At 36.8% G+C, this 18,044-nt stretch overlaps 1 protein-coding gene across 1 annotated transcript in view; it reads left to right on the forward strand.

The window, feature by feature from the left end:
• LOC140227983 (unconventional myosin-XVIIIa-like) overlaps positions 1-18,044 on the forward strand; it is a 200,681-nt gene that overhangs the window by 33,861 nt on the left and 148,776 nt on the right. Inside the window, exon 4 of the mRNA XM_072308365.1 lies at positions 16,365-16,541. Coding sequence (XP_072164466.1) covers positions 16,365-16,541 — 177 coding nt within the window. The remainder of the gene's footprint in view (positions 1-16,364; positions 16,542-18,044) is intronic.

An 18,044-nucleotide genomic window follows, 5' to 3' on the forward strand; every position in this document is an offset into this window, starting at 1 on the left:
TGTAGAAATGCCAGGTATTGTGTGGGATGGTAATTGTGGGAGCAAATGGAATGCAGGCAGTCTACAGTATTTGCTTATTTGTGGTGAAAGGATTACACACAACCCCACAATGTTTATGTGGCCTTTGTCAACTCTTGGGTTACAGGGGCAAAGCCTTATTGATATATTGATGTAATAGGTATCATAAATTTATGGTATTTAATCACAATTTTTGCATTCTCAAGAAAACAGAAGAGAAATGAAATTGTGGGTTGAAGGTTAACCTCATTGAAGAGGAGATACAGCAGAACATGGCAGCATTATTTATCTCATCCGCTGTGTAATGTTGATACAACACTGCCTGAGATCTTTCAGATTTCTGCTCCCCTGCTTAGCAGGATGTCAAAGTACATTGAACCCAGGGACATTCCTTCTCTTTTAAAGTTTTTTTTTGTTTTTTTGTTTTTTTGCCTATACGTACATCAGAATAAAAAGTCCACAAAGGTAGTCCCATTATTTAGCCATCTTTTCCACAAATTCCATTTCCTTTGAAATGGTTCCGCAGGAGTGCAAATATTTGCTTATAAGCCACAAATCAGTTGGACCATGAAATTTGTTGGCCGGCCACACAAACCAAAAAAAATCTGGTATTAGCCTTTCATGCAGCTATTTACTTTCAGCTGATTTTATTTCCCCCCCCCCCCCCCCCATGATGGAATAAGCACATCATGTGAGAAAAGTAAAAAAAAACTAGACTTGGAATTTGTCAACACTGACAAATTAGGTGATCCGATCTGTTCGTAAATCAACGATTTGAGTTTCCTGATCCCAATAGGCATGACCATACCGGTTTCATCTGTGTTTAGTGGACATTGGCCGTGTGATGTTTGGATTCTCATTTAGAAAAGGTAGTCAGACCTGACATCTATGGTACACAATTCCGTATACACTAACGAAAATACAGAATGAAGTATATTTGACCTTTGAACCCAATTTGCACAGACAAGATGGCATCTGAGCAAAAAGTGGTTATTTTGTGAAATGATCCTTGTAACATGGTCTTTACGTGTGCAAAATATGGGAAAGGTAGGACATGTATTCACCAAGATACAGGATGATACATTTATGACCTTTGACCCTAATTTACATACCCAAGATGACGTCTGAGCAAGTAGTTGTTATTTTATGAAATAATGTACGTGACATGAACTAAACATGTGCAAAATATGGGGGTGAGAAGGTCTGTTTTTTTTTCAGTTATTGCAAAGAAAGTTGCAGAAAGAAAGAAGTATCTCAATACATCGAAGATAAGCTTTAATTTCAACCACGTTTTTTGACGTGATCCCGACATCGTATGAAAAATGAAGGGCACACTTTCGATAGCCCAAAGTCTCAGCTACAACATATTAAAATCTGGGAGAAATTCACCGAAGCATAAGTGAGCTAGTGCTCGATAAAGACAATCATGTCAATTTTCACATCTACAAAAATTCCCTCCCATAGAGATAACACGTCATAACGAAGATAAAGAAAGAAGTACATATTATGACCTTTGACCCCACTTTGCACAGCCAAGATGGCATCTGAGCAAAAAGTGGTTATTTTGTGAAATGATCCTTGTAACATGGTCTTTACGTGTGCAAAATATGGGAAAGATAAGACATGTATTCACCAAGATACAAGATGATACATTTATGACTTTTGACCCTAATTTACATACCCAAGATGACGTCTGATCAAGTAGTTGTTATTTTATGAAATAATGTACGTGACATGAACTAAACATGTGCAAAATATGGGGATGATAGGGGGTGTTTTTCTTGAGTTATTGCAGAGAAAGTTGCAGAAAGAAAGAAATATCTCAATACATCGAAGATAAGTTTGATTTCAACCAAGTTTTTTGACGTGATCTCGGCGTCGTATGAAAAAATAGAGCGAACCTTGACGACAGCTCAAAGTCTCAGCTACAACATACTAAAATCTGGGAGAAATTCACCGAAGAGTAAGTGAGCTAGTGCTCGATAAAGACCGTCATGTCAATTTTCATTTCCAGAAAAATTCCCTCCCATAGAGATAACACGTAAACTGGTTAAATTTGACAAGGTTACATTATATCCATTTTCACGAGGTGAAGACATCATCCGATTAAATTTTTGATAAATAGAACTTAAAGAGTATTAAATTGGCTACAACATACTAAAATCTGGAAGAAATTCACCGAAGGGTAAGTGAGCTAGTCGTAGATAAAGACAATCATGTCAATTTTCACATCTAGAAAAATTCCAGAGATAACAAGTCATAATGAAGATAAAGAAAGAAGTACATATGACCTTTGACCCTACTTTGCACAGACAAGATGGCGTCTGAGCAAAAAGTGGTTATTTTGTGAAATGATTCTTGTAACATGGTCTTTACGTATGCAAAATATGGGAAAGATAAGACATGTATTCACCAAGATACAGGATGAAACATTTTTGACCTTTGACCCTAATTTACATACCCAAGAAGGTGCCCGATCAAGTAGTTGTTATTTTATGAAATAATGTACGTGACATAAACTAAACATGTGCAAAATATTGGGCTGATAGAGCTTGTTTTTCTTGAGTTATTGCAAAGAAAGTTGCAGAAAGAAAGGAATATGAAAATACATGGAAGATAAGCTTTAATTTCAACCAAGTTTTTGGGCATGATGCCGACTCCGTATGAAAAAACGAAGGGCACACTTACGATAGCCCAAAGTCTCAGCTACAACATACTAAAATATGGGAGAAATTCACCGAAGCATAAGTGAGCTAGTGCTCGATAAAGATAGTCATGTCAGTTTTCATTTCCAGAAAAACTGCACTCCCATAGAGATAACACGTAAACTGGTCAAATTTAACAATGTTACTTTTAATCCCTTGTTACGAGGTGATGCCGTCATCCAATCAAATTGTTGTTATTATATATCTGAAAGCCCATTTAATAAGCTACAACATATTGAAATTTGGACGAAAATCAACTAAAGAATAAGTGAGATATGCTTGAATAAACTTGAAATTTGATGACGTCATTTTGAAAATTTACTTTTTTAACTTTATTAAGAAATTTCATATATTTTAATCATTTTCCAGCATTGCCAACCCATGAAATGACATGTACAACTCATCAGCTTTCAGAATATGTAAAGAAAATGGGGGGTCACCGTCCATCCTGACGAGTAAAATCGGATTTAAAATTGGCAGTTTTTTGGCATTGTTGCACTGTATATCGCCATTGACGCGCGCGCGGAATTTCAACTTTGACGGGCCCATATGACGTCATATTGAGTCGGATTGACTTGAAACTTGGTAGAAATATTTCTTGACATTTCAGACATCCGATCAAAGTGAAAAAACTGGAAATTTCAATTGCATATGAGCTGTGCGTGCGTATATGCGCGTGCGCGTACGCGTCCGTCCGATTTTTTCAATTTTTCAAAAAATGCTCCAAATGGTCTGAAACGTGTGCAAAAAAATTTTGAGCTCGATTGGAGCATACAAATATTTCAACGCGCGCGTACGCGCACGTTTTTAACGATGGGATGAATTTCGAAAAGATGAGTAGAATTCCCTTTAATTGAACTTTATGTGACGTAAATTTCATTGAAAAAATCCATTCCAATAATGAGATATGAATGAAAATGTGTTTTCATATAATGACGTCATGGTGACGTCACGGTCGACTGATCACTTTGATTTTAGTTCGATTGCCGTCTTTAAGACACGATACATATATGGTATAAGTTTGACATTCATAGGCAATGCACTTTCTGAGCTAACCTCTACACAACTTTTGGGGAGAAATAAAGAAAAAAAAGAAAGAATCCGTACAGATACAGAAGGTGATCCGAGAGGATACTCGGATCACCTAAAAAAAAAAAAAGAAGAATGATGATTTTCCCCAAATGCGATATCTAGCAATATTATTTTGCCTCCATGATCTCTTGCCTATATTTTGGACATTCCACATCATATACAGAAGACTAAGTTTTGTGCATTAATCGATGGTCGTGACATTATTACTCATAAATTACCACATGATCACTGCTGATTTCTTTCGATGTTGCTCTGAGGTGTGGTACACACAAATGTCTTTACAATGTATGTAAGATTACAGTGTGGTGTTGAGTTGACACATAGGTCACATGCTTCATATAACATCACTGGGATGGCTGTGACATCACATGTCATGTAAATAGATCTAGAGGCATCTAATGTAGCTTTCAGATCAGTGGAATGAATGGTTGATGCTGGGATGTATTGAAAAGCAATATGATCCTCAAATAGAACATATCTAGGAGATGTGTTTAAGGCATATAAGGTGTGGAATAGATATGCTTGATTGTGCTTTACCAAGTGGCCAAATGCTTTCTTCTATGATAGACAATATTTATTCTGTTCTCTGGAAGAGAACAACAAAATTTAGTTTTAAAGTTTAACACTGACAGCTAGTTTCCTTTCACAAGTTAGTACATTGGTAAAGGTACAACTGTAGGTAATTCAAACCTTTCCACGAATAATAAAACTTTACACTTCTTTAGGATGGAGGGGAATAAATATTATAGATTTCCAGTGAATTTATTTGGACCCCCCCCCAAAAAAAAAAAAAAAAAAATCCAGCCATCATTCGCAGTTAAAAATGGGAGCATATTTTTGAGCGATAATGGGGTTAGTTTCTCTTTAAAAAAAACACACAAACAAACAAACAAACATACAACCGCTGTGACCTGTATATTACTGCAAGATTTCATACATAATGTTCGCAGATATTATTTTTCAACTATGCAAAATTTTCTGATCCCAAAGCGATATATGACCTTTAAGATATTCACATCTGCTATTCACCAATATCTTGTTAAATATCCCCAAAAACGAAGAAGGGCATACAAGGTTGAGGTCACACATTTTTTAAAGGCATTTTTGTTTTCATTGTCCAGAAGCAAGTTAAGGAGCACATTTCATATTAAGCAGTGATGAGACTGAAGTGCTATTGAGCATTAGCATTGTAAACCTCATTTGATGAATCCTTGATTCTGATTGGTTGAAATTTTATTAGTGAATTTAGCAATTACTTTCAGTCCCATAGTACTTAACTTCCCTCTTTTGATATGCATGCAGTACAAAATTATGTTCAATACATATAATGTAAATGCTTGGCTTCCATAACATGAGAAGTGACCCTCATCTGATGCAATGGAAACATTTATGGCCTGTGTAGCTTTAGTTACCTTATAGGGAGATCATTATTGACCAAGTAAAATTTTATTCAATTCTATTTGATATTCAAAACAGATGTGGACTGCTTTTATTCAGGGCATTGTTATAAATATGAAAATATGATGTATTATTGCTTCTCAGGATTTCAACTCCATGTTTCTCTGAACCTTGGGCAAGTCATAGCTCAACATAGCTCTGTCATAGCTTGAAGAAGAGATCCTTCAGATGGGCAATGATATCAGCAGTGCCATGAAAAGCAGTTCCTGTCTGCTTCTCATTCCCTTCTTCCCTATAGTAGGGTAGGCAGTGTAATCGCAGACAAATACCACTTGTAGGTACAGTGGGCTTAGCATCATGTCATGCTGTTATCCCACAATGATGCATGGTGTTTCACACTCTACTGAATCACACTTAGTGCTACACAGCAAGTCATGTGTGAATGCATAGACCAGAAGGTGTCAACTAAAAGGGAGGGGGGGGGGGGGTGTGGTAGAGATATGCAGCTAGCCTTGACTTAAGCCTTTTTTTTTTTTTTTTTTTGCTGTTTTCCCCCCTTACTAACTTACATGTAACTCTTTTTAGTAAATGTATCAATTTCATTAGGAGACTGTAATGTACAGTTGTACATTGTATTTCATATGAATCCCTATTGTGCAAGTAAGACATGTGTGTCCTAGAATAGTCTTACGTAATGGCTGTGATAAAGGCTTATCTATACAGACAGCCCTGTTTTCCAGGACCATTTATTAAATCATTTTCCAAAAGCAGTAAATGCTAGAATCCTTGGTAAAGTCTAGTTTATAATTCAATTAATTTTCATTAAGTTCCAAATTACTTGTAACCTTTTTTTTTATAATGTGAGTGCTACCATGATACAAAGTGTATACAATGTTTATGTTACTGTAACCCTCTAATTTTCAAAAAAAAAAATATATATAGGCCTATGTATTTTTTTTTTTCAACACACCCAGGGCCCAGTTTAAAAAAAAAAAAAAAAAAAAAAAAAAAGTCGCAGCTGTTGATGTGCAATTCTTATGTGTAGTAATGCAATGGACACAATTGCAATCAATGGAGAACAATCATAAGAGAGCCAAGCGTTCTGCTTTACAGCAGTGAGAACAAATGTATGTGGATGTGCCATAAAGCACTGTGTTGTAGGAATTGAATCAACTAGCCATTTTAATGTTACTTGATACATCTTTGACATGGGCAAACATTCGTTCAGCAAGTGACCTCAAGTTCTGAGGTCATACAACGCTGTGCCACAGCTATGTGTACATTATATCATGCATTGTGGGGTAATTAATCGTCTTCCTCCCAGTAGTGTACCGGGTAGTTTCTCCTAGGGTTTTGTATGCTGCGCCTGGTTACCAGAAGCCATGGTTTAATATGAGAATGTATTCTGAGCTTGGCAGATTTGTTCTTCTGCACAGATGTAAAAAGGTTCTTACAACCAAGGAGGTTGAAGAGATGGAGTAACAACAGAGTTATTCCCTTTGATCTATGTTCGAAGCCGCCGCTCAAAAATATTTGAAGCATGTGCCAAACAGGATCTGCCGTGCCGATACATAGACAATTGAGTCGTGTCTCATTGCATAATCACCAGCTACTTTCAAAGGAAGATATGTCTTTGTGATGGTAATTACTTTTCGCTATCCCTTCTTATAAAAGCTAGGTGGTACAGACACGAGGATGCACGAACAGAAATTGAGGGGAAAATGCTAAAATGAAAATGAAAATTACTCGACTGGGCATACGCGGGCACTAATCTGATATATATATTATCAATAAAGAATTATACTTGAAGATTATTATATGTTAGTTTCATTTGGGGAAATTAAGTCGAAAAGTGATAAAACCAGCTTTCCAGGATAGTACAGTTTTAAACATTTTCACATAATATATATATCTTTTATTCGCACAATTAAAGGCAATCAAATAACATAGAAATCACATATACAATAAATAAACATGACAAAAAAAAATATTGACAGATTTAAAAATCACGTTTCAAGTCAAACACAAAGAATCAATAATTTCACATAATTCGGTTCGATTAAAAAGATCACAATGTTTGACCCCATCCCTAATGTCTACTAAATCCCTCACTGACTGGGCTTTACACTGTAACTCACTGTCTATATTTAAACTGATATTGTTATACCCAACATTAAGGCGCTCAGCCTCCTTCACATTACTACAAAAAATAGAATTCGGATTTAGGCATGCAACCCTAATGGTAGATTTCAGCAAATTTGAACCAAAATGAAGTGCTTTGCTATGAAATCTCATAAAAATCTGTACGAGCTTTTGCTCAAGGGGAACACTATTAGATAATTCAGCCACAAGATCACAATGAGTTCTATTACTTATCTTCCATATCTTTCTCAGAGCCTTTCTCCATGCAATACAAATATCACTAAATCCCTTACTCAAAACAGACCAAATAGGTGAACCATAAAAACTACAGCAATATTGCTTAAAAAGCTGACACTGTAAAGATGAGTAAATATGTCCGAAATCCGATCTGAAAATGTTAAAACTTCTCCAAAACTGAGCAATGGCTTCATGTACACAACTTTCCTGATCAACAGTACTCAAACAATGTCCCAAATGAGTAGCCCTTTGAATATTAGAGACAGAAGTACCATTCACTAAAACTTGGCAATCTATAAATGGGTTGCCTTTTCCCTTAAAAATCAAAAACTGACTCTTCTTACCATTAAATAATATATCATGTTCTTGAGCATAATTTTCACATATATCTATCAACTTTTGTAAACCCCTTTTTGTTGGGGCTAATAGTGACAAATCATCTGCATAACCCAGACAGCCTGCATAACTGTCACCCATTGTACATCCAATTCCACTCTCCTGAAGTCTTAAAAACAAATCATCAACATATACCAAAAACAATACAGGGGATAATACCCCACCCTGTTTTACTCCATTCTGCACAGAAAATCTATCTGAACATTTTAAACCCCATCTTACATATAACATTTGATTAATATATAAACTCACCAACACCCTCAAAATTGCTGGAGATATATTCCTTTGCAACAGCTTTCTAAAAAGTACTGAATAATTCACCCTATCAAATGCCTTAGATGCATCTAATAACATGACATATACATCACTTCTGTTGTAATTATAATAAGAGATAACCTCAGACATAACAAATGTGCACTGAGTTGTTGATGAGTGCTCTTTAAATCCAAATTGCATATCAGAGGTTCTCAAATGATCTTTTTCCAAAAATAAAATCACCCAATCAAATACCTTTCCAATAATACTGCTGAGAGTAACGGCTCTATAATTATCTGAACAAGCCAAAGATTTTCTTTTATCCTTCGGTATAGGAACCATGGTGCCCCATGACATGCTGGTCGGACAGACTCCATGAACTACCATACAATTAAATAAACATGTCAACCAAACAATCAAAGAGTTTGTTCCGTTTATAACATGATCAGAATACATACCCTCATCGCCCCCACTTTTACCACTTTTCAATTTTGCTATACCCTCTCTAACATGATTAACAGTTACCATATTCTCTAACCCCTCAACCATTAATTTCTTATCAATTTCCTCACAAATATCCTTAATCTCATGAGACTCATATGGTACTGAATTATAAAGACCATTATACTTTGCACTAAAAATCTCTGCAATACTCTCCTCACCACTTAAACCATCAACTGTATTAGCACATAAATTATTTTTTCCCTTTAATTTCTTAACCTCTTTCCATAAATCTCTATACCTATTATCACATAATGCAGCACCCATACTTTCCATTCTTAACAATTCAGAGTCTCTAATAACCTTCCTAACAGCTCTGTGATATCTAGCCCTACTCAACCTATGCTGGTCAGCAATCTCACCAACATGGGGGCAACCAGATGCCTTCCAGTGGTGGTGCCACATAAGAGATTCCTGTCTTAAGGGCTCAACATATTCACTCCAACCAGGAATATTTTCGCATTTCCTACTTGCCTGACTGTCCTTACTTGGACCAGACTTGGGGATGCATAATTCAGAAGCATCAATACATGCTGAAATGATATCCTGATATAAACTGTTTACATTATCAAGGTGCTCAATACAATGTACATTTGTGCAGGTTAGCACATCCTTATTACAGACAATCCTATCCAACATATTATCCAGAGTAGCTTTATACTGTAAAATATGTTCATTTGAGGCTCTTTCCCATACTAATTTCTGTACATTTGGTCTATGCGCATACCGGTAATCACTGTAAATTACCTCCACATCAATAATCAATTCAACTGGAACATGGTCTGATATTAAGTGATTGTCTATAATATGACATGATATAATAGATGATGTTAATGCAGAGGAAATTAAAAAATGATCAATTCGTGAATTAGATCTCCTGCCAATAAAAGTATAAGGAACAATTGCATTCTCAACATCAATCCCTATAGATAAACCTACATTGTCAGTGAACTGTTTCAAAACAACAGAATGTGGAGAATTTCTAAAAAAATCAGTATTTAAATCCCCTCCAAACAATATGTGTGAGGGATTAATTCTATGTATAATTTGTTCTACTTCATCCAAAATTTCCACAAATTCCTCATCTTGACAATTATTATCATAATACAGCTCTGATTTACACTTTTGCGCAAATTTCTGAACGGAATTGACTTTTGTTTTACATGCTTTATTATTAAGTGAAATTTCGTTTCATTTAATAAATAGATAAGCAAAATATGGCCAACATTATGATAACGTTCAAAATGAATCTCCAGATTGCTCAGCAAGACGGCAGCTTGGAACATTGATCATCAAAGGCACATGGCACCTGTGGAATTCTTTTGTACATCAATAGAAATCTGACAACGTTTGAATAAATTACAGCCAGTTGGAACTCCATGTACAGTATAAAACCTCCTTGTTACAACTAACTGCTGTTCATGATGCCTTGATCAAGGTACACTGACTGAGCTGCTATTTGGTGTAAGAATGTGTTCACACTGCAAGATCAGCTGCACTGGAGCAAGCTGTAATGATGAGTTGTGAAGGAATTTGCTGCCTGTAGTGAAAAAGAAATTATACACACAAATCTCTTAGCAGGATGTCTTGTTATGTCACAAGATGCAGTGAAATGAGGCGGCATTCACAAAGACCACATGCTTTCTACAGTGCTCGGTGTAAATACAAGTACACCATCAATCAATGTGTGAAGATTGTGTTTATGGTATATTACGGTTTAGTGACCCAGCTTGAATACAGCATACCCTCAGCTGATTCAAGTGCACTAGAAACTGCCATTATGGCTGTTTTGTCTCCCACTTGTGAAATATTTCCTTGGTGACGTTACTTTGAACTTTGAACCTTTTCGTTTTATGGAGTCTATGCTCTTCTGTAATATTATACAATCAACCTCGCCTATGTCGACCTCACACAAGTAAAAAATTGGCTAAGTCAAATAAAAAGTTCTACCCTGAATTACTACATTAAACAAGTGTTGATTTTATTTTGTAAGCTGAAGGATATTCTTTGTAGTCCCTGTGGATTTGACATAAATGAGGTTGACTGTACATCAATTAGAGCAATTGAATGCTAAACAGTCTTAACTATGTACCTGCTGTTGACAAACTTTATCATACCCTGTGTCCTGTGTATGTATCTTTGAATGGTTGCTTTTTAAAGATTTTAATTCCATATTTCAGTACTCGTCACTGTTAAATGGGCCCCACTCAGTAAATGAGTTAACCAATCAAAAAACAAACTCTGAAAACTACAGGTGAGTGAATACATGAATAAATGAAAGAATGAGAAGCTAAATAAATGAAAAGGTGTATCAATAAAAACATTGAAGCATTGAGATGAAGAACTGAAGAACTAAAGAAGGAAATGAAGAAATAGAGAAAATATTTTTGAACTTTGCCTTGGGTTGAGGATTGTGCGGTTGATCAAGTAACATTATTCACACTATCACAGATACAGGTAAAAAGAATGTACTTTGAACACCTTTTCAATAGTCTAAGAATTGTGTGAGAGCTATGCTGGTTCTTGTGCACATACATTAGGCCCGTGCACACACAACGAAAATCGAAATTATAATCGTGATCCAAATTTCAATTTTTTTTTTCGACCGTTCATACACAAGGAAAATCGCACTTCGCAGCAAGGAAAGAACGATCAGTGGCCAAATTGCGCATGCGTGAAACTTGCATGACCGAAGACTGACCCCGCAGTCCCAGTAATGTTGACGTTCACGCGCTACGAACGATGGAATTAAAAATACCGATTTCCGAATCTCGATCGTGCTCACACACACGATGCTTTGCAAAATAATTGCGATTATTCTGAAAAATCGCACTAATAGTGCAAGTTGGATCGTGATTAGGATCGCGAAAATTAGTGAAATTTTTCTGTCCACACAGGAAAAAATTTCGAAATTTTGATCGCGATAAGAAAATCGATTTTTAAATCTCACTTTTTCCCTTGTGTGTGAACGGCCCTATTGTAGCTGTTTTCCAAGATTTTTTTTTAAAGGTTTTGCCATGTCCTTCAATGTTGCATTAGGCTTCTGATTGATTGACATGATATATCATATTATGACCCATTGTGTCATACCAATCTGATTTACCAGTCAATGGCAGAGGAAGTTTTATTAGCCTTCTGTGCTAATCATGCCAGATTACCCAGACAGATCAATTGCAGTCATGACCTTACCAAACCCTGGGCATCGGTTTAACCCTTTGAAGCACATTGAGGTTTAATGCAATGTCATCAATAATAATTGTCTATTATACACTGAAAAGTACACATGTGTTATTTAGTTTGTGTTGAGGGATATTGATTGTTTGTCAAAAGATTTGTCTAGAAGTACAACTGTATGTAGCAAAGCTTTGATTTTTAAGTCCTTGAATCAGACTGTTTTGCCACAGTTATGTAGAATATTCTAGATTGTGCTAGGCCTGTGGAGAACACTCTAGATATATTTGTCTACAAAATGGAATATGCTAGGCTGGTGGTAAACAGTCAAGACATTTTTGTTTCCAAAAATAGTCATAAGGTATTCACAAATGGGAATCTCCCTTTGATTGTTTGTATTGTGTGTGCAGCTGACATTTTGTCAAAGCATGTAAAGACTGTTAGCTTATAATCACACACATATGTGTCACCAATATGGTGCAAAAAATAGTCATGTCACATTTCATTTTCATTGTATGACAGAATGCAAGCCAAATAAAACCAGCAGTGTCCGACATACCGTAAAACACAATATTTTCACTGCATGACATTTTTGCGAATTGGAGCCGACGGCCTTTTTCGCGGCATGAAATATTCGCGAGTTGCCTCTGACATTCAATGCATATAGTGTAGACAAGAACGTTCGCATGCATTTTAATTTCGCGGATATTAGCTCTCGCAAAATTTGCAAAATTAAAATGCATGTGAATATTCCTCCTTTTACAGTAGTAGTAGTATTTGTACTTGGTATGCCATATATTTATCCTATCCAATTTTTTTCCAAATTGGGCAATGACAATTTCGCTGGAGGTTTAATTATTGATCGTGGAGTACAGCAATGGGAGGAAAAATGTACATGTGCACATCACATTCATCTCAGGATCAGAGTTGAAATTTTCATTTGTTGTTAAATTCGCGAATAGCACCCAACTTATGAGATTCGCGAAAATAAAAATCCTGCGAAATATAATAGTGCATATGGTACTTAAACACCGATTGAACATTGTTTACCATATAGCTTTAATCAAGATCTGCCTTTTAACCGATCTGTTTCACGTTACATGAGATGATGGCAGCAGGTTGCTGAGAGTTCAGTACACTACTGTAGGTAGGTGCATTAGGAGATAACTCTTTGTAGAGGCCTGCTTTTTATGTCTCTTTTCTAATGAGTTTTGAAGGGCAGAAATTGTCTGTTTCAGATCATGATGATCCACTGCTCCCCCCCCCCTCTCTCTCCCTCTCTTTGTCAATTGGTAAGTGGAGAAGTAAGCTGTACTGATGACACATAATAGTGCATGTGACCATTATATCTTGTTTGAAGTCCAACAGTTTAGCATTTTACAGCATGCTCAAATATTTGTTTTCACATTCCTTCCAATGTCTTCAAGAAATTGAATAATTCAGCTATTTGTACACTCTATGTTGCTTCACAATATGTAATGCAGCAATTTCTGTGTTGCCCACAAGCAAGACCTATAAAGTGGTTGATTTTTTGAATAACAGATTAATGTGTAAAATCCTATAATTTTCAAACGACAGCTCTGGTAAACTTTTATAGCAAACCTTCCACCTGTGTTGTATAAAAATCCCATGTATTCAGTGTGATGCCACCTGCCAACAGGGAGATTAAAAAACAAAGTTTGTGTAGGATCATTCAGTGTGGATCATAGAAAACACACATAGTACAAGCAATGGTCACGATTCACAAGGGTACATTGTGGTTTAACTTTAGACCATGGATTATATGAATTTCATCAGCATAAATATACATGACACATTGTGTAGAATTTGTACAGCAGACATCCACAGATCTACTAAATTAACACCCAATGACATGTATGAACATGTGATAGGTACACCTATATCAGGCTTGTTTTGGTCCATTTGGACTGAAATGGCTTTGATTTCAACCACTCATACAATACCTGTGTGAATTTAGGTCAGTTATTTATCTCAGGGCTTCGTGTAGATAGTACAAAAAATTTCTTGTTTGTTTGTTTGTTTTGTACTCAGCTACACATGACAGGTTTAGCTTACATTGTGGGTTCAATGCTGTGGTACAAAGAAATTCATTGATTAATCTCAATATCACATCATAAGTATTACAGCATTGAAGCACCTGCTCTGTGACTTCATTGTGATACTGATACTGTGATATTAATTGTGTCTGTCACAAGTTAATATGATTAGGTCTCATAAAAGATGTTTCATTTCCCATTTCTAGATGTCAGGTAGAGTGTTATTATTGGTTTGATGGCTAATCAGCCAGCCCCTTTTATTGTACTTCAATCACAAAATAAAATTAGGTATATTACAGCCAGCGTCAAATGACATAATGTCATAAATCAGTTGTTGATGGAGGAGGGGTGAGGAAAGGGAAGGGAATTTGTTTGTACTCGCAGCAGAATCGAGAAGGATGTCACATGCCCTGGATTGTGTCTGAAACTTCTTCGCAACACATTAGCCGGGTTCACACGTACAAAATAGCGGGATGACGATCGCGATCCACATCTCGTGTATTTTTGCGAGCGTCCACACGTACCAAATTAGCGGGATAGCGATCGCGATCGGTATCCCGCTAATTTGGCGAGCGTCCACACGTACAGAATTATCCCGCTAATTGCTGATAGAGATAACAGCAAAGCCTGCAAACTGGGTCACACAGCGCCCTTCTCTATCACTACCTGCGCGCGCTTCCCTTTGTCCTTCGCAGAGGCCTCACTGTTGTGATATGCGCATTGCATGATGGGATATAAAAACTTGAGATTCTAATCCCGACCGTTCACACGTACCAGCGTGGGGCCAATTATCCCACTAATTGACGAACCAGCGCAAGATTTCTTGGGATTAGTATCGCGATGCTTATCCCGCTAATTTTTGGGTTTTTTCTGTCCACACGTGCAAAAAACTTGGGATGACGATCGCAATGCAAATCTCGAGATTTGTATCCCGCTAATTGGTGTACGTGTGAACCCGGCTATTGATTCCACAATCTTTGTTGTGTTTCCAACAACATAAACAAAACTGTCAAACCCTGCAGAAGACCTTGCATTGCACATCTCCCCCCCCCCCCCCCAAAAAAAAAAAAAGAAAAAAAAGAAAAGAAGAATGTAAGATTGTCATAAAAGAATTGATACACCTGTGCATATCAGCTGATGTGGTAACAGGTGTGCAGTGCCCACATTCCTAGATTGTAACCTGTCATTTCACCTCCAATTTCTGATAGGCATGTAGGTACAATCAGTGGTACAAAGGCTGAACTTTGTTAGCCTTCCATTCAGGCTGTTGGACTGTTCATGGATTTTGCTTCCTGAATAGGCATAACTTTCTGCTTTTTTTGATCATTCCAGTCTGTGATTTAACCACTCAAAAATTGTCTTACAAAGCCTGATTTTTTTTTTAAACAGTGTGGTTGCAAAATATTTTTGGCATTTTGGTAGATCGGTCTAGTGTCCAGATATTATTTGGTTCTCTCAGGCTTCTGGGAGTGTACAGAGCCCATAGGTCCCTGACAAACAAGCAGAGGTCCTTAGGTCGTGACAGATGAACTCCCAAGAACAACCAAAAGATCATTTCATACACATCAATCACTGATGCTGTGAATTATCATAGTAAAAAATTCTGGCAAATGCTCTCTCTCTCTCTCTCTCTCTCTCTCTCTCTTCACCTGTAGTGTCTGTTTGTCTGTTTGTCTGTCTGTCTGTATGTCTGACTCTTTCTCTCAGTGTTTCAGGAACTATAGTTATTGTAATCAGGGTTGCCCCAAATGTTGTAAAATTGTATACAGGTGCAGGTAAACTTGTGGCTCCACACTCCATATACATAACAGCTCTATGATTCAGGGAACTACTGTTTGAGGAGAATATAAAAATTATTGTAACATGCAGAGTGATGGTATTTCATTGTAACACATCTTATCTCAAGGGCTGATAAACATGAAAAAAGTGATATTTTAACAGCCCAGAGTACTGAAACGACAGCAACATAATCAAGAAACATTATTTTAAGTGTTGTATTTTTAAATATCATATTTGAAGTAAAATTGGGAAAGTGCAGAAAAAGTGATATTCATTTTAATGCCAGAGTCATCCAAAGACAGAATTTTTCTCTCCCTTGTGGGAACTGTAAAAGTGCAGTGTCGGTTAATGCAAATGTGCAATATGTTCTCCATGTTTTGCATGGATATTGTCTCTTACAACTTGTAGATCCTGTCTTCACAATCATCAGTGAAGCTTGCTGTTGTCAATGTAAGATACAAGTATCATCTGTTCCTTGTATTTTATTAAGGCAACTTCTGAGCACATTTGAGAAGAGCATTCACAATCTTCTAGTTTGAATGATTCTTGGGAATGACCATGGCATTAATTGACCTTGACCTTGATGCTATTTATAATTGCCGTCCCCCCTCAGGCCAACCCACCCCAGTTTGACCGGGCAGAGGACCTAGCATCCCTCCAGTTCCTGAACGAGTCCAGCGTGCTCCACACCCTGAGACAGCGCTATGGGGCCAACCTCATCCACTCCTACGCGGGCCGCAACCTGCTTATCGTCAACCCCACCCACCAGCTGTCCGTCTACTCCGACAAGGTAAGGGCCTCCATCGTCACAACATCTCAACCATGTCTAACCCATCCTCCCCCGACATCATCATGTACAGTTCATGCTTACCAAGGTTACAGCCCATGCTTCTCTGCTCATGTACCAATGCCTTGTTATGCTACTGCAACTGTGATAAAAATATGAGTTCATTACTGGAAGCACAGAGTGTGTAGTATACTCTAGTGTACTTGAAGGGAAATTTGTACACAAATTGGGAAGATGGTTTAGAAGAATGGAAGCACTTGAATGAAAGCTATGTTTAAATCACTTAAATTTTCAGCAAAAAATCAGACAAATGATATGCATTACATTTAGTGGCATTTGTTAAGATATTTCTTGTTATTTGTCCAATTTTCTATGTATTTTCATCTTCATATTATTTCTCTTTATTTCTGCATTGGAGTGCTTGTCATAGTAGTTTACAATGTTCATTATTTTTTTTTTTAGAGTGTTTGAATTCATTCTGTTCTTATTGTAGTGACAAAGCACTTTGCTTGTCAAATTTAGACTGACAATTCCAGGGATTTTCCAAAATTGCCAAGAGGCCACATTTACAGTAGCTTCACATAAATGTCATAATAGAAAATATTTTTATGTGTTTTTGCTCATCTCTTTGTGGGACGATATGTATGATTTTCTAAGTTGGAATAGATATGTCATAATTGCCTGTCTGCTGTTGTCCACTCGTCTTCATGTGTATCGTGTTCATGTTGATTGTGGTTCATGTTCCATTCAGACATTGTCTATACCGGACTTACTTGTACCAGACCCAGTCACACCCGACCTATATTCATTTAGGAAGACTTGAGTGAATAGATTGTGTCAGAGCTACTTGAAAAGATTGCAAGGATTGTCCAGCGAGCTGTGACTCCTGGATACTGGGACACCCAAATGAGCTATTTAATGTACAGTAGCTTCACTTTGCAAGAAGCAGGCATTTCATGTATTGATTTCTGTGAGTATTTGGCCTGTGCAAAGAATGATGTTGTCAATGTGCTTCAGTTTCTTGTTTTTATGTTTTGTGTGATTTGTCATCTTTTGGTAGAGATGATAATGTCTCCTATCGTCTTTATTCATCTTAGCCGCTTTATATCTTGACTTGAGATATCATTCATATAGCTATCTTCCTCATCTCCTCTTCTTGTTATCATCATCATCATCATCATCATCATCATCTTCAGTCATTATCAATTATCATTTTCATCATTTCTTTGTGTCTTCTCTGTTTTCCTCATTTCTTCCTCTTCCTATCATCATCATCATCATCATCATCATCGCCATCGGTCATCATTTTCAACATCTCTCTTTCTCTTCACTCTTCTACTTCACCCATGCTTAACAGCATTCTTTCCTTTTCTCCATTATGTTTTTTAGTTCCCCTTTCTTATTACTTTCCCTTTTTTTCTTCTACTTCTTCCTTACCATCTCCTGGCATTCCTTATTCTTCTTGTTCTTGTACAAGCACTTCTCCTTTGCTTTTTCTTTCTTTTA

This window comes from Diadema setosum, chromosome 4 (assembly GCF_964275005.1).
Source record: "Diadema setosum chromosome 4, eeDiaSeto1, whole genome shotgun sequence".
In the NCBI taxonomy this organism is placed as follows: Eukaryota; Metazoa; Echinodermata; class Echinoidea; order Diadematoida; family Diadematidae; genus Diadema; species Diadema setosum.